General features: G+C 43.5%; 1 protein-coding gene across 1 annotated transcript in view; it reads right to left on the bottom strand.

The window, feature by feature from the left end:
* Positions 1–24359, bottom strand: part of trim44 (tripartite motif containing 44) — a 95629-nt gene that overhangs the window by 50702 nt on the left and 20568 nt on the right. The window contains exons 2-4 of the mRNA XM_059975434.1: positions 19816–19893; positions 10736–10975; positions 8005–8024 (exon numbers count right to left, since the gene is read on the bottom strand). Coding sequence (XP_059831417.1) covers positions 8005–8024; positions 10736–10975; positions 19816–19893 — 338 coding nt within the window. The remainder of the gene's footprint in view (positions 1–8004; positions 8025–10735; positions 10976–19815; positions 19894–24359) is intronic.

Raw genomic sequence — 24359 nt, 5'->3', positions numbered from 1 at the left:
CACAGTCAGGCCTAGGTTCAGAGCTTCCTATAAATAGGATTACCCCTAAACATATCAGGATGAGCAGTGGTATTAATTTTGTGGAGTCCTGTGAAATGTTCACTGTTTACAGCTCATCACAATAATTTCAAATTTAGTCTGCTTGCGTCGCTTGGAATGTGTGGGGCTTCTGTGACCCCAGATTCTGGATTAATTTACACGAGAGAGAATGTGGAATGTCAGTGGTAGGTTCTTTCCAAAATAACACTTCACTGTGGTTGATTAAAATCACACCAAAATACCCTCACCACTACTGCCACCCTTCTTTGAGTTGCCTGTGTACTGAATTCAAAGGATCCCAGCTGAGATTCCAAACTTCAACTGGGCAGGGACGGGTTTTGGAAGGAAGTGTGCAGTCCAGGGAGGGAGGGAATACAAACTCACGTGTTGTAACCTTTCCCATTTGCACATGACATTGATGTATTAAAATAGTGTCTGCATTGCCAAAGGGAGTTTATAAAAATGGGCACAAGGCTTTTGTTTGCAAACAAGCTGGCACAATCCCCCCACTGAACACGCTGGGTCAGTACGGAAGATATACCATGCCTTTCACAACCTCAGGATGCACTTGACAAACTATCCAGAAACAGCAAACTCAGCTTCGAGATAAACAGCAGGTATGCTATTTTACTGACACTGTTTCAGGGAAAAAGCTTGTCTGGAACATCACCAAAACTGTCCCCTGCTGTTCCTTGAAGTGGTGCAGCAGTTTCATCAACATCCAACTGGGAGTGTATATCTTGCACAACCTCTCGTGGCCCCAGAACACACCCTCCACAGTCAAGAAAGCTCACCGCTGCCTCAACTTTCTGAGGAGACTAAAGAGAGCTGGACTGTGCACACCAATATGCACGACCTTCCACAGATGTATGGTTGAGAGCATCCCAACAGGCTGTGTCACTGTGTGGTACAGAAACTGCACTGCGATGGACAGGAGGGCTAACTGAAACTGCCCAATACGTCACTGGCACCAGCCTGCCTACCATCGAGGACATATATAGAAAAAGGCCAGCAATATCATGAAAGACCCCACCCACCCTACTTGTGGACCTGTTCATTCAGCTCCATTAGAGAAGAGGTTGTGTAGCATCCACACCAGAACCATCTGACTCAAAAGCAGTTACTCTCCCCGGCCAAGCTAAACAACACTTCCACCCACAAACCCACCATCACTACTTTATCATTTCTTGCTAGAGCCGATTTATGTAGACACTCCTGCACCTAGTGTCAAGTTTATGAATATACAGCCTATGAATATGCTATACAGCTATCACTCTCTGAGTAAAGAAGTTCCTCCTCATGTTACCCCTAAACTTTTGCCCCTTAACTCTCAACTCTTGTCCTCTTGTTCAAATCTCCCCTACTCTCAATGGGAAAAAGCCTATCCACGTCAACCCTATGTAAAGGGGGTTTCTTCTTTTTTCTTTGTTACTGTGTATGTAATCAAAAGGGCTTCTTTTGTTAACTAGCAGGAATGTTTCTTTGTTGCGAGAGAGTGCTGGAAGCTTGTTTGGGTTAAAATTTACTGATAACGAGAATGGTATTCCTTTGTAAACCAAATGGGGATTAATGCTCTTTCTTCTGAGTCTGTAAGCTTTTGTTGACGGGCTTTTGGGGAGATCGGCGCGAGGGGGTCGAGAGAGAGGACGCAATGCTGTAAGCTGGGCGAGGATCGGACCCCAAGTGGGGGTCCGAGGCCAGGAGGTACTCCGTGGAGGGGGGATGAAGCTAGATCTGCTTGGTTGACCACTCGGAGGGTCCTGAGCTGCGAGTCGAGGAGTTCGGAGGGGATCGAATGGTGGCCAGAAGACTTCAGTAATTGAGCTCCAACGGTTGTGCACGAAGTGGTTTGGACTTTGATAAGTTTGGCGCCTTTTCTTTATTTTTTTCTCTTTATATATACTGTATCGTTATTAATCACTTAGTTATAGTAACCTTTATAAATTCTACTCATTTAATCGCTTATGGTGTACTGTCTGTTTTTGGGCGAGGCGGGGACATCACACAGAATCCACACCAGCTGATTACCCAGTTTGGTGGGGCCAAAGGCTGCTCCCCCTAGACGAGAACGAGCTGAGCGAGCCTGAGGTGACCCAGGGGGTTACACCTATCTATCCCCCTCATAATTTTAAATACCTCTATCAAGTCCCCCCTCAACCTTCTACGCTCCAAAGAATAAAGACCTAACTTGTTCAACCTTTCTCTGTAACTTAGATGCTGAAACCCAGGTAACATTCTAGTAAATCTCCTCTGTACTCTCTCTATTTTGTTGACATCTTTCCTATAAGTCGGTGACCAGAACTGTACACAATACTCCAAATTTGGCCTCACCAATACCTTGTACAATTTTAACATTACATCCCAATTCCTATGCTCAATACTCTGATTTATAGAGGCCAGCATACCAAAAGCTTTCTTCACCACCCTATCCACATGAGATTCCACCTTCAGGGAACTATGCACCATTATTCCTAGATCACTCTGTTCTACTGCATTCTTCAATCCCCTACCATTTACCATGTATGTCTCATTTGGATTATTCCTACCAAAATGTAGCACATCACACTTATCAGCATTAAACTCCATCTGCCATTGTTCAGCCCACTCTTCTAACTGGCCTAAATCTCTCTGCAAGCTTTGAAAACCTACTTCATTATCCACAACGCCACCTATCTTAGTATCATCTGCATACTTACTAATCCAATTTACTACCTCATCATCCAGCTCATTAATGTAAATAACAAACAACATTGGACCTAGTACAGATCCCTGAGGCACACCACTAGTCACCGGCCTCCAACCTGACAAACAGTTATCCACCACTACTCTCTGGTATCTCCCATCCAGACACTGTTGAATCCATTTCACTACTTAAATATTAATCCTAACGATTGAACCTTTCTCACTAACCTTCTGTGTGGAACCTTGTCAAAGGCCTTTCTGAAGTCCATATAGACAACATCCACTGCTTTACCCTCGTCAACTTTCCTAGCAACCTCTTCAAAAAATTCAATAAGATTATTGTGTGTTTTGTGCCGCATTTGGATCCAGAGTAACGAACAGTATGTTTGTTTACACTTGTGTACTGAAGAATGTGAGAGGCCACTTTAGTTTCAATCTGTCACCCAGGACAGCAGCTTTACCCAAGTACTGCACAGACACTGCAGTCTAAACTTTCATTCTTAGAGTGCTAGAGTGGGATTTGAACCCACAACCCGCTGAGTTGGAACCATATCTGATACAGGAAAACCATTAACAAAAAAATCAATCCAGCCTTCCTTGACTTTCAATCTCAGTTTATTCTGCCAGAAGGGTCAATAAAGACAGAAGAGGGTGGGAGTGATACCACAAAAGGTTTTGGCTCTGCCAACACTGGAGGTCTGGAGATGGAATGAGGCTGCAAGATTAGACAATCACAGCTGGGCACGGGCTCTCTTCAACTTGCGCTCCTGTAGAAGGCTTTTCAAAAGTGAAGATGAGTGGGCAGCGACTGAATCTACATTTTCTCATCCGCCTCTGATCCTCGCTTAATGTACTTTATTTCTAGAGGCATTTTTCAGATACCAAGGATTGACTTTAAACTACATTTATTATCAAAGTATGTATAAATTATAAACACGAGAAGATATGCATATACTAGAAATCCAAAGCAACAAACACAGAATGCTGGAGGACATGGGGAGGAGTAAACAGCTGATATTTCAGGCCCAGATGCTTCATCAGGGATTCAAAGGGGCAGGGAGCCAGAATAAGAAGGTGAGGGATGGAGAGGAAGAAATAAAAGTTGGCAGGTGATAGGTGAAAGGAGCAGAGGGAAGGGGTGAAGTAAAGAGTTGGGAGGTTGATTGGAAAGAGATGAAGGGCTGGAAAACGGGGAATCTGATAGGAGAGACAGAAGACATTGGAAGAAAAGGAAGGGGGAAGGTAAGGACAGAAGGGATGAGAGAGAAACAGGGCTGGGGGATGGTCAAGGCGGGGGGAAGGGGGTAATTACTGGAAGTTTGAAAAATCTATGTTCTTGCCATCAGGTTGGAGGCTACTCAGACAGAATACAAGGTGTTGCTCCTCCAACCTGAGTGTGGCCTCATCGCAACAGTAATGGATGCTGTGACTGCCATGTCAAAATGGGATGGGAAGTTAAATTGAAATGGACAACCACCGGGAAATCCTGCTTTTTGTGGTGGACAGAGTGTAAGTGCTCGGTGAAGTGGTCTCCCAATCTACACTGGGTCTCACCAATATACAGGGGCACTAAACACAGGAGATGACTCCAACAGACTCTCAGGTGAAGTGTTGCCTCACCTGGAAGGACTGTCTGGGGCCTTGAAAGGTAGTGAGGAAGAGGGTGTAGGGGCAGGTGTGGTGCCTGCTCTACTTGCAAGGTTAAGTGCCAGCAGGGAGATCAGCGGGGAGAGATGAGTGGACAAGGGAGTTGTGTAGGAAGTGATCCCTGCGGAAAGTGGAAGAGGAGTGTTTGGTGGGGATGGTGGAATTAATGGATAATTATGTGCTGGACATGGAGGCCTGTGGGGTGGTAGGTGAGAACAAGAGGAACCCTATCATTGGTGTTGTGGTGGGAGGGTGGGATGAGGATAGGTGTGCGTGAAATGGAAGAGATGCGGGTGAGGGCAGCATTGATTGTGGAGGAAGGGAAGCCCATTTCTTTGAACAAGAAAGACATCTCAGTTGTTCTGGAATGAAAAGACTCACGATGGCTGATGACAAGAACATCGATTTCTCAAACTTCCGATAATTGCACCCCCCCTCACAATTCCCCATCCCTTCTTCCCTCTCACACCTTCTCTTCCTCCCTCTGGTGCTCCTCACCCTTCCCTTTCTTCCATGGTGTCAACCTGAAATTATTAACCTGCTCAGCTGAGGAAAAACACCAGAGACACGAAATTACCTCTGAAACGGTTTTTATTCAGAGAGGAGTTCGCAGCCCCACGCACTTCGGGCGTAAGGTAGCCAACTCCCAATTTGTCAGTTTACAAAGGTCACACTTATACCCAAAAGCAGGGTACTACATTCGCAAATATGGTTACCGATTCAAATTCATCGATTGGCTATTGCATAGCAAAGCACGCGAAATACTCGGAATAAGCATAGACGCAAGCGTAATACTTGGAATGGGTATGGACGCAAACAAAACACTCGAAATAGGTATATAGCTCAAAATACTTTGCCGAACACATTGTCTTGTGGTCGCAAGGTTCCTCTTCTTTGTGGTTGCCACATGCTGTCTGGCACCTTATTTTAGCTACCTCTTCCCTGTCCTCCTACACTTCCCCAATGATGTATCCTCTCCCTGGTCCTGTCTACATATTTTGCTACACTTACCCCTCGCCCACCCCTTCTACATGTACCCCTTACCCTCTTCACATTCTCAGTGGCCTTCTGTCCTCTCCTATCAAATTCCCACTTCCCCAGCCTTTTATTGCTGTCACCATCAACATCCCAACTACTTACTTCACCCCTCCCCCCTCCTGGTTTCACTTATCACCTGCTACATCATACTTCTTCCCTCCCCCACCCCCACCACCTCCTTATTCTGAATCCTTGCCCCTTTCTTTCCAGTCCTGAAGAAGGATCTCGGTCCAATTGTGTGTTGTTATGTATAAATGATACCACCTTGAAATTTGTCTCCTTATAGGCAGCCACAAAACACAAAAACCCAAAAGAGCCCATTCAAAAAAAGACCAACAAACTTATGATGCATTCTTTCTGAGCTAACCCTCAGGATAGTATAATCCTTGCAGAAGGCATCAGGAGATCATGGTTACTGTGCACTGTACACCTGTCAGCCAGGTGAGAAGTATAGGCCACATACATAAAATGTTCACATATCCTTTATATTTAACATACTTAAAGGTACCACAAAGTACTATTTAATAACGGCACAGTAACAGGCCTTCCAACCCAATGAGCCTGCACCGTCCAATTGCACCTTTGTGATCAATGAACCTAATAACCCGTATGTCTTTGGACTCTGGGAGGAAACCAGAGCACCCGGAGGAAACCCACATAGTCACAGAAAGAACGTAAACTCCTTACAGACAGCAGAAAGAATTGCACCTAGGCTGTTGCTGCTGCTGTTGTAGTGTTACACTGACCCGTATGCTAACCAGAGTACATTTAAATAGGATTGCTGTACGTGTCCATTACATATTAATCCTGGCTCTTAAACGGACTAGATGTGAGGTATTCACAGCTGGCATACATTTACCACAACAGTGTCTTGCATTCTGGACTCCCAAGGTGTGGGAGAAGCATATTTAAAACCTCATGGATGTAAGAGCATGTTGTCAGTGAATATTGTGATATATTACAGTTGGAGAAATTGTGCAGGGTGTGCTAACATAATCCTCAACCACAGATCCGTCATACTAACTGTCACATATTGAAATGGTAAGATCATTTAATGTAGTCTGACACTTGTCAATCATCATTCAGGGAGAGACCAGCATGTGACGTGAGGGAACATGGAAGCGAGAATGAGAAATAAAGACACATTCAGAGCATGAAGTGTTAAGTCATGATATACGCACTATCTAATTAAGTACCAAGACAGGCTGCAAATACACACACCAACCATAACTGGTTATACCAAATGAATGTTCACTAGGTGTACTTCATGTTAAAAAAGTTTTCTATGACAGAAGTTGTCCCATCATTAATTTTGCAATCTGAAAAGGATTCAGAAGCTATTCTTCTGAATGAAGACTATATATAAAGCAGACCCTTACTTTATTATTGACGTCACCTTGAACTTCTGTCTCCCAAATGCTCCAACTATCATTCTGTGGGTATTTTTGAAAGCTGAGGTAGATCTTTATACATGGATAGAAGTAACTGCATGCTTTCACGTGCAAACATCTACAGATGCACGGTGGAGAAAATTCCGACTGCATTCTCAGCCTGGTATGGAGCCTCTAATACACAGGGCTGCAGACTCAATCAGTTCCATCTTGTGCACAACGTTGTGTATTTAGTATTTCAGTAATATTTGAGTAATCTTGTTCATAAGGAGTGAGCACCGGGTGATAATAATCATAACACACAACCCTCCTTGCGATTGAGGACATCTTCAAGAAGTGGTGCCTCAAGAATGTGGCATCCATCATTAAGGACCCTCACTGTCTGTGACATGCCCTCTTCTCGTTACTACCATTGTTGAGGAGGTACAAGCCTGAAGTCCCACATTCAATATGGGGGCGAAATCAGTGGGCTGGAAACCAACTAAGGGGTTCAGAGGTGGGTGGAAGGGGCAGGTTCACAATAGTCGTATCCTCCTGGCCCCTAAGCAACAGCCTAAAATTATCTATTTAACATATTCTGATCCTTTTCACCTGCTACGTTTCCTGACACCTATCATGGGACAGCAAATGAAACCTTTGTAAAATAAGGCATGAAGACAACAGCACAGATTCAGTTTATCTTTTCATCGGGGGTTAGTCTCTCATCTCCAAACATCAAGAATCAAAACTACAAGTAATTTAATTTTACTACAAAAAAAATTAGGCGAGCTTTTCTAGTCCTTGCAGTCAAAAGTTCACCTACTTTTCGGTCACTCATTTTATCACCACGCTCTTTGTATTTTCTCTGACCCTGGAACTGGGTTTACTCAGTGACAACCTCAGTATTGCAAAGTGCACTGTCCATGTCAATCCCAATATAACAAGCAGTGGACCTATAAGTGTCTAAATAACTTGTCAGTCTTTGTATTGTTCAAGCGTTAGCCAACACCTAACACCTAGTGTTCCTACTGTAAAACACATCAGTGTCTGAAACTCACACACTGCCCCTATCTAGCGTACACACACACACACACACACACACACTGTAGAACTTTCTATCTGATATACAGTGTGACATACAAATATCCAGAAATCAAATATCCAGCTGGCAGTGTACACAACAGGATGTTATTGCATTGAAACGTGATTGTCAGCTGCCTCACCTTACCTGAGTTTATCTTCAATATCCTGCAAAGAAACAATGCGAAGAGTTAGTTGGGAGGATTCTGACTGATATTATACATTTATGATCACCGATTCATAAGCATCGACACAACCCTTCAGCCTGACTGGGCTGACCACCACGTATCCATTTACACTAATCCTTTCTATTCACTCGACATTCCCATCAATCTCCCCCTGGATTCTACCACTCAGCCAAACACTAGCAGCAATTTAAGGTGTTCAATTAACTTGACAATTTTCATGTACAGCACCTCTTGAAGTCCAACCGTACGTCCCCATCATGAGAGGTGGAAACAGGTAAGGCTGGCCAACAGGGCTCTGGAGAAGTTGTATAAGCCACTCCTCTGTACAGTGGATTGCAGAAACGTTGATGAACGCCAACCATACCATTGACTTTGGACGATGGAAATGGGAGGTCATCAATGGGCTAAGCTCCACTGGGAGCCAAACACAAGAAGAAGAATGTACAGTATTTGGGAAATTGGAGGAAACCCACGCTCACTTGGAGAATGTACGTACTCCACACACAATCTCAAGGCTGAACCCAGATATCTGGAGCTGCAAGACAGCTGCTCTACTGACCATATCACTATGAGGCTGAACGTCAGGGGTGCTGGAATGACTTGCATCGATGTTGCATTAAAACTCTGGATAAAATGACCTGCCAGTGTGTTGAGCATATTTCAAGTCAAAACCAAAATTCAATTCATTCCCTGCGAACTGCAGCATAGAACTTAAAGCAGCTTTCCAGAACTGTCACATCCAAGGCCAACGGAAGCTCTTCAGTTATGCAGGCACAAGGGCCAATCGAACTCAGCATCCACTCTCGTATCCTGCTGTCAGAGATCATGGACACCAAATACTGCTGGCATCGGACTGACTCATGACTTCCCTGCTGAATGAGGTGAGGAAAATGAAATCAGACGATGGGAGATGTCAAACAATAGGCAACAGATGGAAAGCTGCAGGAAGAATTGTCAATGGATGCAGGGCTGTGTTAAGAAAAACATGAAGTCGAAAGACATATTATGTCAATAAATGTGCAGCTAAATCAATATACTGCACAGGGAGGAATATCAATGGATACAGAAATAAATAATAGAGCAGGGGATAAAGCAATATTTGCTCTTATGGCAGGAACTAAGTCAATGGAAATGGAAATTAAATCAATAGATGTACAAAGATATGCAATGATAAATCAAATGATATCAAAAAGCTATACATACAGAACTGTACAAAAGTCTTAGGTGCATTATTTATACTGGAGTGCTTAAGAATTTTGCACAGTAATTTTATGCATCGCACTGTACTGCTGCTGCAAAATAAAACAAGTTTCATTGCCTATAAACCTGATTCTGATATGGGTCTCTATAGCGGACTAAACATGGGAATGGGACAGGGAGAGGGTAATCAAGGGTGGAGAAAGGAGAGGGACCAAAGAGACATTTTGTAATGATCACAAACCAATTGTTTGGAATCAAATGACTTTGCCTGGTGTCTCAGAGCTGGGCGTGTCTGCATCCACACCACCCCTCATACCTGACACTCCTTCCTCTATCTGACCCACACCCCTCCAGCGGCACGCCACCCTCACCTTTGCTCCCATCAGGTTCACAAACTCACAATCCGCACCACATTGACAAATACGATACTGCGCAAAAGTCTTAGGCACCCTAACTATGTATATGTGCCTAAGACTTTTGCACACTAATGTATATAACAAAAAGTAGTATCTTAAAATGAAAGAAATTTACCTGAATAAGTTTGTAATCTTATGAGAATAGTCAGATTCTTTATTGCTTTCTCTCAGTCCAATTGGGAACTTCAGGTCAGTACAGGACCAGATCCTTTCCCCTATATTGTTGTGCCAAACTAATTAAAGTGGTAATCAAATGCTAACTAAACCCTCTGCCTATGTCCAGGATACTGATGGACTTTTACCGCCGTACCATTGAGAGCATACTCACTAACTGCATCTCAGTGTGGTATGGCAATTGCCCCATATCGGACTACAAAGCACTCCTGCGGGTGGTGAAAACTGCCCAGCGAATTATCAGGACCCAATTGCCCACCATTGAGAACATGTATCATAAACGCTGCCTGGGCAGGGCAAAAAGCATTATCAAGGATGCATCTCACCCTAACCATGGACTTTTTACTCTCCTCCCATCCGGTAGGCGCTCCAGGAGCCTCCGCTCCCGCACCAGCAGGCACAGGAAGAGCCTCCTCCGAGGCTGTGACCCTGCTGAACCTCACATCACAGCCCTAAGCAGGACTGCACCCATATTGGACTGACTCAGTACTTTTATATTTGTGTGCTGTAGCACTTACTTTTTACTCGCAGTTATTTTGTAAATAACACTATTCTTTGCACTTCTGGTTTGATGCTAACTGCATTTCATTGGCTTTGTATCTGTACTCGGCACAATGACAATAAAGTTGAATCTAATCTAATCTAACCTAATAATGCCCATGTCCTTATGCATGCTCATTCACATGCCTGTCGAAGAGCTTCTTGAAAGCACCATCACTGCAGGTAGCACATTCCGGGCACCCACCACACACTGTTCTAAACAAAAAACTTGTCCAGCCATCTTCTTAGAACTTATCCCAGCTCACCTTAAAATATTTGACCTGACCTGATGGGTTTGCATTTTTGTTCATTTAATCGTTACTCATACAGCACAGTGAGTGGGTGAGTGAGAATCCCTCACCTTTGGTTTTAACAGTGCCAGTTGATTGAAGGTGTCCAACTGCCTTGTGAGCTCCTGCATCTCCTCCGTAAGTTTCTCCATGGTGACGTTAATCTCAGCGATCACCTCAGCAACGTGTGCAGTAGCCACCGCCTCCTGTAGATCCACCAGGTGAAGGGCTCTTCGCTCCTCCTCAAACAACAGCTTCCTCATCTTGGCAAATTCCTGCTTAATACAGTCTGCCATTTGCCCTTGAGTTACCTGAGGAAGACGACGTAACCTTGAGTCGGGACATATCTGAGCGCAGGTTAGTGAGGGATAGATTAGAGAATGTGCCGGAATCATGGATGTGGTACAATAGGGAAGATTGGGGTTGACTGGAAAGTGTGGAATGTCAGGCAATGGTGCTGTTAATGTGGGATCTCTGGGCAGGAGTGCTTTGGATGAGGGGTGTGGCAATGCAGCTGTTATCCTGGGGTGTGGTTACATCAGGACAATGTCATGTAAATGAGGGTTAAGGTCTATCAGACAATACCGCTGGTCGTGAGATCAAGATGTTTAAAGCAGTCAGTTTTACAGTGAATGAGGGTGCAGTCTACCAGGGAATGTTGCTAAGAATGAGAAATATATTTTGGATAAATTTAAGACTTTTACTGGAACAAATTATTGTAATACAACTTCCACATAGCCCAATATTATTTTTATTAGGTGATATTGAAGGGATAATATCGAAACCTAAATTGAATAAATATCAGAAAAAATTTATAAAAATTGCATTGGCAGTAGCCAAAAAAGCTATTGCAGTTACTTGAAAATCAGATTCATATTTAACTATGGACCATTGGAATAATGAAATATTTAGCTGCATTCCACTTGAAAAAATTACTTATAATTTAAGAAATGAATGATATATTTTTGAAAATTTGGCACCCTTATTTACAAAAGATAGGATTAAATATATAGGTCCTTTGAAGATAAAATTATTAGCTATTTGGGGGAAAAAATAAAGATATGTACTAAAGCTATTTTGAACTCCATGAAGCATGTGGGGATCTTCCGATATCCAGGCAATCTTACTTTCTTCTTTCTTTTTTTTCTCTTTTCTTTTTTTTAGATAGGGATGTTAAGGGGGGAAGGGTTAAGGGGAGGGGAAGGGCTGATATTAATTTTTCATTACTCTATTATTCTATTCATTTTATGTAATTCTCTTAAAAATTTAATAAAAATATATTTAAAAAAAGAATGAGAAATATGGACAACCAGGCAATATTTCAGTGAATGGCTATGGATATTTCAAAACATTGATAAAGACCAGAAAGAAACTTAATATTTATTATCAACTTTGGAGATGAGGCAGTTACTACAACATTGCAGAGTTAGCTTCTAAGCAGTAACTCCAACAATATTGTTCACAATACACCATTTACACTTGTAAAAGAGTCAACTGGACAACAGAGGATTTTTTATAATTATACAAAGGCTATTTCCGTGCTCCTAGTAAAATGTCTTTTCAAAAATAATGTCTTTCCGTTTCTGAGGCAGCTAAGCAGATTCTAGTGACGTGGGGAAATTGCCCATGAGTTAGAAGCGGATCACCTGGGATGAATGCCACCAACAAATTCACCTTCATATCCTCTACTCAAACACTTCAACGTAGCAGCACTTATACTAGCCAGTTGCAATTTAGTTGTAATTTCTGTCTAATATTAATTACAGAAACTTTGAATTTAGTCAAGAATTCACCTGATTAATTAACTTAAAAGCTTATTGAAGTGGGAGCAGAACATCAGCTCCATCCTGAAGAAGGCCCAGCAGCGGATGTACTTCCTGTGGCTCTTGAGGAAATATGGTCTGCCTCAGGAATTGCTGCTGCAGTTCTACACTGCAGTCATTGAGTCTGTCCTGTGCACCTCCATCACTGTGTGGTTTGGAGCCGCCACCAAGCAGGATAGAACCAGACTACAACGCACAGTGAGGACTGCCGAGCGCATCATTGGAGCCTCCCTGCCCTCTATTGTGGACCTGTACTCTTCCAGGTTGAAGAAGAGGGCGGAAGAAGAACATCATAAAGAACTCCTCCCATCCTGCGCACGGACTGTTTGAACTGCTTCCGTCTGGTAGCGCGCTTCAGATCCCTCCAGACTAAGACTAATAGGCACTGGAGAAGTTTTTTCCCTACTGCGGTCACTTTGCTGAACAGTTAACTGCCGGTTAACTGTCGGCTAACTATTACTTGGATTGCACTACTTGTATGTATAATCTATATTTTCATTTATATTTATCATTATTATTGTTATGAGCAGAGAGACAACATCTGCCGGAAGTAAATTCCTTGTATGTGCACAGGTACTTGGCGATTAAAGTCTGATTCTGATTCTGATTCTGGTTATTGTGCTTGGGCATAAACCTTTGATTGTGAAAGGATTGCAATCAAAGTTAAAGTCAAAGTCCAGTTTGTCATTTGCACAACTGCATCAATGCACAGGTGTAACAAAAACTTACTTGCAGAAGCGTTACAGGCACATAACATCATTCACAAGAAAAACTATACATTAAACATGAATAATTAGGTTTTACAATAAAGAACACAATTAGACAGGGAAAAATGTCCATTTGTTAGTTATATCTGTTACTATCCCATGCTGATTTAAGCTCATCATCGAGAACTGGGTGTCGATGACGTGTCAGTACAGGGCAACATGAGGTAGCCAGTTGAAGCTTCTCCGAGTGAACGGAGGGGAGCTGGATATTGAGGGACTGTGGGTTGGAAAGCGATGGGAAATTATGGGGCTGGCTTTGAAATTGGTGAGCAGCGATGGTGAGGGGTGCTCAGAATGGGAGAGAGTGAGTGACCTGGGCAAGGGAGGGTGAGATAATCAAGCAATGTGTTGAACAGAGGCTGGCTTATTTACCTCAGCACCACATTCCTCATCAGTCCCCAACGTAACAACAGAGGGTTCTTTTCTGGGATGCCACTCAGCCTATTTGACCCACACCAACTTCCATCAATCCCAGGCTTTTCCCCCTTATTTCCTGTCCAAGTACATGTATTAGCACATTCCCTGGCTGGAACGTATTCAATAGTTAGCCTCAAGAGTCCTCTCAGATGAAGAATTCCAAACATTTACCAGGAAAGGAAGGGAATAGGGCTAAAAGAAAAAGGAAGGACAAAGGTCAGGAAGGTTTGCTAGTGCTCTACTGGTGGGGGAGGTGGGGAAAACTAGCTACAGGGAGTTGAGAAGCAGTGTCAGAGCAGGTAGTGGAATGGTTGTGGAGAAAGACGTTGCTAAACATACATACAAAGTCAAGAATCAAAAGATTGAGCATAGTGGAAATAACGTCGTAGGAAAGGCTGATAAACTCAGGGCATGGATCAACATATGGAATTATGGCATTGCAGCCATGAGTGTGAGACTTGGTTGCAGGAAGGGCAGGACTGGCAGCTCCATATTCTGGGGTTACGATGCTTTGGATGTGACAGAGCGGGAGGGATAAAGGAAGGAGGAGTGGCATCACTATTCAGAGAAAATAGTGTGGCAGTGTCAGACAGGATGGACTGGAAAGCTTGTCCACTGAAGCTCTCTGGGGGGAACTGAGAAATAAGAAAGAGATGACCACATAATAGGATTATGTGATACACCACCCAACAGTCCTCAGAATTTAAAGAACAAATTTATAGAGATTGCAGCTGTTAAAACAACCATAAGGCTGTGATAGTAGGCGATTTTAACATTCCACATATTGATTGGGACACCCATATTGTAGAAGGCCTGGACAGGATAGAGTTTGTCAAATGTGTTCAAAAAAATTTCCTTAATCAGTACATTGAGGCCCCAACTAGGCAGAGTGCAATAATAGATCTCCTATTTGAAAATGAGACTGGGCAGGTGACAGTTTGTGTAGAGGAGTACTTTGCATCTGGTGATCATACAGACATTAATTTCAAGATAATTATGGAGGATAGGTCTGGTCCTTGGGTTAAGATTCTAAATTGGAGAAAGGCTCATTTTGATGGTATTAGAAAGGATCAGGCAAGTGTGGAGTGGGACAGCTGGTTTTCTGGCAAAGGTGTATTTGGTAAGTGGGAGGCCTTCAAAAGTGAAATTTTGAGAGTACAAAGTTTTTATGTTCCTCTAAGAATATAAGGCAAAGATGACAGGTTTAGGGAACCTTAGTTTTTGAGACATATTGAGATCCTGGTTAAGCAAACAAAGGAGGTGCATAGTGGGTACAGGCAACAAGGAGCAAATGGGGCATTTGAAGAGCGTAAGAAATGCAAGAGAACACTTAAAAATGAAATCAGGAGAGCGTAAAAAAGGCATGAGGTTGTTCTAGCAGACAAGGGAAGGAGAATCCCAAGGACTCCTATTAAGACCAAAAGCATAGCAAACCACAGACCCCTGGGAGATCAGAGTGGTCATCTATGCAAAGAGCTGAAAGAGATGGAGGAGAACTTAAATGGATTTCTTTGCATCTGCATTCACTCGGGAAATGGAAACAGAGTCTATAGACCTGAGACAAAGCGGCGGTGAGATCTTGGGCCATATATAGTTTACTGAAGAAACTATGTTTGCTCTCTTGAAGCAAGTTAGGGCGGATAAATCCCCAGGGCCTAACTAGGTGTTGCCCTTGAACCCTGTGGGAGGCTAGTGCAGAAACTGCAGGGACCTGAGCAGAGATATTTAGAACGTCCATAGCCACGGGTTATTTTCATGTGGTGAGAGGGGTATTTGGGAGCTGATGTTCTTGCGTTTTGTTTGGGGGTTGATGAACAAGCTACCATTCCTTTTCTTCTTCTAGGTTTCATGGCTATCTGGAGAAGAACATCAGAGTTGCATACTTTGATAATAAATGAACCTTCGGGTAAGGTGCTGGAGGATTGGATGTTGTTCTTTTGTTTAAGAAAGGCTCTAAGAATTAAGCCAGGAAATGATAGGCCAGTGAGCCTGACATCAGTAGCAGATAAGTTTTTGGAATGTATTCTAAGGGACCAAGTACATGTGCATTTGGATAGACAGGGACTGATTAGGGATAGTCAACATGGCTTTGTGCATGGTAGGTCATGTCTAACCAACCTTAGAATTTTTCAAGGAAGTTACCAGAAAAGTTGATGAAGGCGAAGCAGTGGATGTTGTCTACATGGACTTTATCAAGGCCTTTGACAGGGTCCTGCATGGGAGGCTGGTCAAGAAGATTCAGTCACTCAGCATTCAAGATGAGGTAGTAAATTGGATTAGACACTGGAGAAGCCAGAGTAGATGATTGAGTCTCTGATTGAAGGCCTGTGATTACTGCAGGAAATCAGATGTGCCACAGTGATTAGTGCTGGATCCGTTGTTGTTTGTCATCAATATCAACGATCTGGATGCTAATATGGTAAATGGCATCAGCAAATGTGTGGACAACAGCAAGACTGGGGGTGTAGTGGACAGCGAGGCAGACTACCAAAGTTTGCGGTGGGATCTGGACCTGTTGGAAACACGAGCTGAAAAATAGCAGTTAGAATTTAACGCAGACAAATGTGAGGTGTTGCACTTTGGGAAGAGAAGCCTTACACAGTGAATGGCAGGGCACTGAGATGCATAGGAGAACGGAGAGATATGGGAGTTCAGATTCATATATCCTTGAAAGTGGCTTCACAAGTAAATAGGGTCGTAAAAAGAGCTCTCGGCGTAGTGGCCTTCATAGATCAATGTACTGCGTTACGTAGGGGAGGTCTAACATGGGGTATCATGTGCAGTTCTGGTTACTTACTACAGGAACGATGTCAATAGATGGAAAGGGATCAGAGAAAATTTCCAAGGGTGTTGTCAGGACTTGAGGACCTGAGTCGAATAGGTTTGGACTTTATTCCCCGGAGTGGAGAAGAATGAGTGGGCATTTGACATACAAAATTATTAGAGGTATAGAAAGGGCAAATGGAAGGAGGCTTTTCCCACTGAGGGTGCATGAGACTAGAACTAGAGTTAAGGGTGAAAGGTGAAATGTTTAAGGGGAACTTTTTCACCCAGACAGCGTGGATTGAGCTGCCAGTGGAAGTGATGGATGCCGGTTCAATTTCAACGTTTAAGAGAATTCCGATAGGAACATGGATGGGAGGGGTATGGAGGGCTATATTCTGAGTGCAGGTTGATGGGACAAGGCAAATTAATAGTTTAGCATAAGCTCGATGGGCAGAAGGGTCTGCTTCTTAAGGTGGTGTTCTCTGACTCCAAGAAACTGACATGGAAAGGGAAAACGGGAGGAGGGAGACCGTGGAGAGACTGATTCAGAAAGAAACAGGTCATCCTTGAACCCGAAGGACTGTCTAAGATGAAAACTGTAGTGAATCAATGATAAATAAACAGAAAGGGGCACGCAGAATATTGTTACAGATGAGACTATCAACATTGCAGTGAGGGGCCCTGTCTATCAGATACAATTACACTGAAGGAGGGTTGCAGTGTATCAACCAATATGACATTAGACTACATTGCACTGACGGTGTGTAAAAATTAGATGCTAGTAGGCTGAATGAGGAAAGTGCTCCCTGACAACATTATACTGAATGATGGGTGTGTAATCAGGTCACATTCCACTAAATAAAACTTGTTGACATCATCCAATTTTGCAGTGAATGAGGAATGTGTTAAATTGCACCGAACGTATTGGACAATGGAGTACAGCAGTTAAGATTATATTCCATTTAGCAAAGAGTGTGCAACGTTAGACATCATGACGTGCGCTGGAGAATACTGCACCAAAATCAGATTGAATAATGGAACAGGAGACGCAGCACATTAGCAGGAACAGCAGTGGGACTAGGCAGTGATGCAATCACATTGAAAGTTTTGGCAAAAGCAATCGAACAGGGAGTCCGAGAATGTGAGAGGGAATAAGCTGCAGGGTACTGAGGAATAAGGGGAAAGAACCTGGAGTGATTAGGTTGTTGTGGACCCAATGGGCCAAATGACATCCCTCATGTTGTTAAAGGTTAAAGTACACGTTGCTGGAGGAACTCAGCATGTCAGGCATCATCTATACGGATAGAAATGAACACTCAAGACATTTTGGGCTGGGACTCTTCATCAGGACTGTGAAGAGAGAAAGCAGAAGCCAAAATAAAAGGGTAGGGGAGGAGCGTGTGCTGTCAGGTAATAGGGGAGAGCAGATGAGAGGTGGGGAGGGGACGGAATGGTAAAGTGGTAAAGAGCTGAAGAAGGAGGGGATAGTAGACCACAGCAAAAAAAAAGGAAAGGAGGAGGAAGACATAGATTATGGCCAGGTCATCAGAGTTGGGGAGGGGAATGAGACCAAAGGTATAAGGGTGAGTGGGGAATAGAGGGGAACAGTTACCAGAGGTTAGAGAAATCGATGTTAATGCCATCTCCTCCAATGTTCATCCAGTCTCAATATTGCAGGAGGGAAGGGCTTAAGCAGATACGTCAGTGTGCGACATATCAGGCAGCACCGCTTCTAGGGCCTGGAAACTGACGTTCGGCTCCACTTGTGGGATCATTGCAGTCGCAGGGTACATAGACCGAATAGGATGCAGAACATCAGAACAGACTGAGCCACTTCATCTACCACTGACTTAGTTCCCCACCGAGGGGTGACTGGCTACAGGGGCACTGCTGAAGCTGGTACGATAAATATTCTTACATCATCTAACAAAACCCTGCTTATTATATTTCATTATACTCCCAAGGATTTCACTACTTTCTGAATTTTGGCAGGTCCGCCTGGATATCATCCAATGACATCTTAAAAAAACACAAAGCACAAAAGGCCCCAGTCAAAAATGCTGCAAATATTATGAAGTGGTGGACAATGGATTTTGTGAGTGCAAGGAATGAGTAAGGGCGGAACAGCAAGAGAGCAGTGAGCTGTGAAAGGCTGTCAGAGCTGACAGCTTGTGCAAGAAAGGGCTTAATTGAAAGCCATGTAGCGTGTTCTGTTAATCAGACAGTAGCCTGTGGATGACCCAATCACACAAAGGGCTCGCTCAACTCCAAATTCCACTGCTGTCCAATACAACTGTGTCAGGACACGAGGCGCCCCAGTGAAGACTAAATGAAATAAGCTGATACAAGTGCAGTGAAGCACACACGAGCCTGCTGGTGTGAATAAGTGAATGAAGGTGGGTTGAAATTCCCAGTGCCCTCTGCGGTGTGAGGAAAACCCGTCAGCATGATCTGTTACCTCCTCAGAGATTGCAGCACCTCATACCACCCGACGGCACAAGGGTAGCTCTTTCCCTGTGCGGATTAAATACAACTGTTCTCTCAAATGTGAGCGGGCTCACATGGAAATAGTCTCAGGCGAGCTGGCAATAATGGCTTCAGCAACTGAGTGGGGGGCAGGGTACAAAAGATTTGAACTCCTTCCTCACCACCTGTACTGACAGCCCAAAACTACAACTCCAGCCACACAGACACTTTCACACAAACTACACTTTACCTAATGCGGGATGTTTGCCTTTATGCAACTTGTGCATTGGTTAACCCTAGACATTGATACAGTAGCTTTTACCTACATCTAACCCATACTACGTCAGGTGTGTTTCCTCCTTCAGCCTGAGAGGGATAGGGGAAGATTTGCTCCTGAAATGACTAAGGAGGCCGATGTAGGAGTAGATGGGGCATGCTTACAGAGGACCTTGCATCATCCCTCCATTGTCTTCTCAGTAATACATAGGAGAGTCAACCTAGGTCCTATGTGAAGTTCAACAGAGATTAGCAGCAACGAGACGCCAGGGCGGGCACCTCCCCTGATCTTCTGACTGAAGGAAAGTTAAAAACTTATCTTCTCAATGGTAACTTAAGGAGAACTAAAAGACCTCATCCACAAAACAATAAAAATGACACCCAATTAAATGCTTTAAAATGCCTTACATTCTGCTCCGAGGGAAACAGAATAGTCATAGATGAAAGAACATTAAGCTTATTTCTGGCGATGCTCATTGTTACAGTGATGTGGCCCGAGGCATCGGGAGAAGCTGACGACCGAACCTGAACGCCTATTTGATCTCTCATCATGGTTTTCAAACCACTGCAGCTCAATCACGGAGAAGTATCTGTCGAGGGAGAATGGGTGGCCAATAAAAAGGTACAGGCACTTACATTTGGGTCAGCCCATTTTGCCTTCAATCGCTCCACCATCTCCGACATGGCACCGTTCAAGTCAGCAGGAGGTCTGCTCTAAGGAACAGAAAAGAGAAGGAGTTACACAGATCACGACTAGCGTTTCAGTTACTCTTGAAGCAATTACGAGCCCCCAAAACTTTCTTGATGCCGTATGCTTTCAGGTATACCTATCTTTTTTCTGTTCTGTGAGAATTTAGTGACAGATTTGTAACATTCATGTCATTGATAAAACGATGCACAACTTCTGCTTATTTCACTAAAAGTTGGAATGAGATGAAACAGGCAAGGAAACAGAGGAAGTCTGAGCATAACTGCCTGCCTCATGGGTTCATGTTGAGCGGTGGATGATTATGAAAAGATGATTTTATTGAAACTTACTTGTATGAAACACAATGACAACTTTGACTACAGGAAGCACATCAATGGTGCGAGGGTTGAGTCCCTCAAGTTCCTAGGAGTGAGCACCAACAACAGCCTGTCATAGTCCAAACACATGGACACCACTGCCTAGAAAGTGCACCAATTCCTCCACTTCCTCAGGAGGCTACAGAAATTCAGCTGCACCAATCTTTTATCAGTGTGGAATGTCTTGAAGGCACTGCAAGAGAAGGGCCTGATGGACACAATGGGATGGTTTCCTGAGCAGACTGTCCAGAACAGCTCATTGCCAGATCTCAATAACAAACACTGAGACCTTGCCTAGCTAGCAGTGAGAGGGGCTCTCCCAAACAGGTCCTTCTTGCAAGCCTGAACCTTCATTCCCATCGTGAGGTGTCCACGGATGACTATAATGAACAGACGGTTGCTCATCTCTTTGAAGACTCTGGGTTTGTTGGCCAGGAAGGAATTAAAATATGGAAAAACATCCAACTCAAATGGGTCAAGGGCAGTGGAAGCAGACAAACTAGATGTCTTTGTTCTTGAAAGAACAGAAACTGCCATTTTGTGAAACTGCTCTGTAACCTCCATTTTTTGTGAACTGTCTTAACTGTTTTGCTCAGGAATAGTTCTATCAAAGTGCATTAAAACGGACACAGTGATGTTTCTGATAATCTAATGAAGCAGAGATCAACTCCAAATAAGAAGTTATTTGTGGGGTGTACTTTGGTATGACGGAACGTGCAGGTTTATGATTAGAGGCGTCTGAAGCTGGCTGATTCAGAACAGAGTCATTAATTACAGGTTATCACTTGCAGAAAGGCAGTGAATTGGCACTGGCCTGGACTAGAGCCAATGGAAATTTGACACAGGTGTCTGTCAGGTGACCCCAAGTCAACAAGATTGAAATGCAACATTTGAACTGATCAGGAAAGTGTGAATGAGGGGCTTCCAATGCTAGTGGCGAGAACTCTGGAGACTGACTATCACAAGTAAGAGTCCATGCCAGGGGCTGGGACAAGAACGATCAATCATTTGGCCAATGGGAGATCCCCGATTTCAGTGTTACAGACTGGAGAAGTGAGTATTGGTACAGAGGGAACAGTAGAATTCATGTTCTAAGTTGTTGGCCCGGGGTCAACCTAGTTAAACCGATGTTGTGCAGAGACAATAAATTGTGAGCTTAGATTAATTAAGAGTTGCACAGTGAATTGCCCAAACTAAACCAGTTGATAATAGTCAACACGTTTGTGAAGAGGTTACAAAGAAAGATGCAAGGGCCTGTGTCTAGTTCTTCCGGCAAATCCTCAATTCAGTGTTTTCACTGTTGGTTTGGCAGTGCATCGAGATGCCCGTCGAGGAATGCCTCCATCTGCCAAACTCCAGGCTGCAGGGGCATGCGCTGAGGGACACAGTGCGGCACTGCAAGGGCTCGGTGGGGAAACACTACAGTATAGGGTACGTCCACTAGTGAACAGAGAGGCATCCGTTTGGGTGAGGAAGCCCCTCAATTATTGCAGCAGTGTATCACCCCTGGGGACCACATACAGTAAGTGGCAACAATCCTAGTGGCTTTAAGTAATGTAATAGAACACACTGATGGAAGAATTAAAAAGCATTGCTTAGTTTATACTTGAAACTTTTTTTGTATGGATAAAGTTCATGTTGATATCTGGATTATCACAGCTCTTGACCACGAGAAACTGCAGAGTTGTGGACGTAGCTCAAGACATCACAGAAACTAGCCTCCCTTCCATGGACACACAAGAGACTGCAGATGCTGGAGATCTGGAACAACACCAGGGAGCCGGAGGAATTCGGAAGGTGAGAGGAATCCTGATGAAAGGCCTCTACATGAAATGTCTCCTGCCCATTTCCCTCCATAAAATGCTGCCTGCTCCCCATCCATGGTCTTTGATTACACTTCTTCCTGTCCCGGTAAAGCAGCCAACACAATGAAAAAGACCCCTCCCATCCCAGGCAGTCTCGTTCCTCCTCCCTCTCATTGAATAGGAGCGACAAAGGCCAGACGGCTTATACAACCAAGCTAAGGAACAGTTTCCATTCTACTGTTATAAGATTATTGGACAATTCCCTATAAGGTGGGTCTTGACTTTACAATCTACCTCATTAAAGCCTTGCACCTTATTGGTTGTCCACAATGCACCTCCTCTGCAATTGTAAACACAATATTCTGCATCCGCTATTCTTTTCCCTTGTACATACAAAACAATGTGGTTCACTGCACTGTGGAAGTTGTGACAATAATTAACCAAGTTACAACTTCTACATTCAGATTACTGTGGCAATTTATACAACCACCATGCTACAGCCGCTATTTGGCTGGTGTAGGACAATCATAAAACTTCTTGTTTAGACTTTCACAGCAATTAAAGGGCACTCCATTTGTAAACACAATGACTACGGATGTTAGCCTTCCTGGCACAAGTGATCAATTCTCATTCCTAGGGACTCATGAAGTATTTTTGTATTCATAAGTATTTAGGCAACCCGGTAAAATAATTCAAAATTACTACCTTTGATTATTGACCTTTCATGAAGTCCTGATAAAACCATCATTTTTGAAACGTCATGAGTTTAAAATAGAGCTGGATCCGATGCCACACTAGAACATTGGCAGAAAAGCAGCAGCTTAACTAAAGGCCTTTATTGCATTCTCAAGTGAATGCAAAGAATATGACGGTGATTGACAATAAACACCCCTCCATCCATGTCCCACTTATCACCAGAACGTTGTCTGTGGGAGTGCACAGTAAAGGGTAGGCTTGCACTTATATTGTACATTTCCCAATCTCAGGTGTTTCTCAGCCAATAAAATGGCATTAAACTGTGACCACTGCACAAACTAGTTGCAACACCTCCCATATAGAACAGTGCTTTGGGATGATTCAAGACTTTGAAAAGCTTTATACAAAGGCAGTTCTTTTTTCTTTGAATAGTACCATTGTATCTTTCAGACCATTTCAAGTAAACACGCTTTTTGGATGCTATCAAACAACATATTTCATAAGCATCAAAAAGAACACAGCAGCCCCTCATAAAATGAGCGTGATTTGCACTAGCATTAGTTGTATAATGCTAATTATACCAGCATTAGCCATATAGTTAGGATTACACTACGAATTCACATTACAGAAACCAGCCTCCCTTCCATGGAGACACAAGAGGCAGCAGATGCTGGAGATCTGGGACAACACAAAGGAGCTGGAGGAACTCAGAAGGTGAGACGAATCCTGTTAAAAGGCCTTGACCGAAAATGGCTCCTAATACTTGTAGTAGCCATGCATCTGTTCTCTCGCTGCGTTGTATTGTTGCACATTTATTCTGGTGGTTTGTCACATGGGCGGGGGTGCAGTGGAAGCAAAGGGAATAAGTTCTGTATTCACACTTGGTCTCGTTAGTTTCACAGCTGGGGACTGTCAGGTGTCATATCTTTTGTTGTCCGCTTAAGTACGTCTAATCATTAGTTTTAGTTTCATAAGTTTCATTGTTTTAGGATTGTATGCTTTGCTAGTTGCTAATGAAGGATTGAATACATTTCTTCACCTTTTTTGAACATTGTTATTGGACTGATCGGAGGCTGCTTCATACAAGATAACTCCCTGTGCCTGGACTTCAGCAGCAGCATTGGCTTGATCGAGCAGTCGCTGCGTTTTGTCAACAAAAATTTTTGTCAGTTATTCCAAATGTACATCAGTATTCAGACATGTTGGCACTGCAGCCTGTGGCAAGTAATGATTCATGCTGTGTGTCTGGGGTTGGAATGCAGTTTGGAATGGTAACCGTCGAACATAAGCTCTAGAGTAGTGGGTGCCAACCGGTCGATCTTTGAGACTTTCCCAGCGGATCCCACACAAAAAAATAAATACACAATTACTGTTGTAATGTGAGCATTATAAAAGTAAGTAATACTGATTAGGATAGTGGTGATATAGCAATACTCCCGCTACGGAAAGCCGTTTGGAAAGAGAGGTTGTTTCCAGGCATTGTGGGGTTTTACTTCCGGTCGGGGTTGAAGGCCCAGCAATCACTTCTCACAAAACATGCTGCTCAAAATAAGGCTGCTATTGAAGCATCATTTCATGAAGTCACCTTTTGGCTAAACACAAGAAGCCTTTTAC

The sequence above is a fragment of the Hypanus sabinus genome, chromosome 7, assembly GCF_030144855.1.
Source record: "Hypanus sabinus isolate sHypSab1 chromosome 7, sHypSab1.hap1, whole genome shotgun sequence".
Taxonomy (NCBI): Eukaryota; Metazoa; Chordata; class Chondrichthyes; order Myliobatiformes; family Dasyatidae; genus Hypanus; species Hypanus sabinus.
This window is presented reverse-complemented; position numbering and strand designations above follow the sequence as displayed.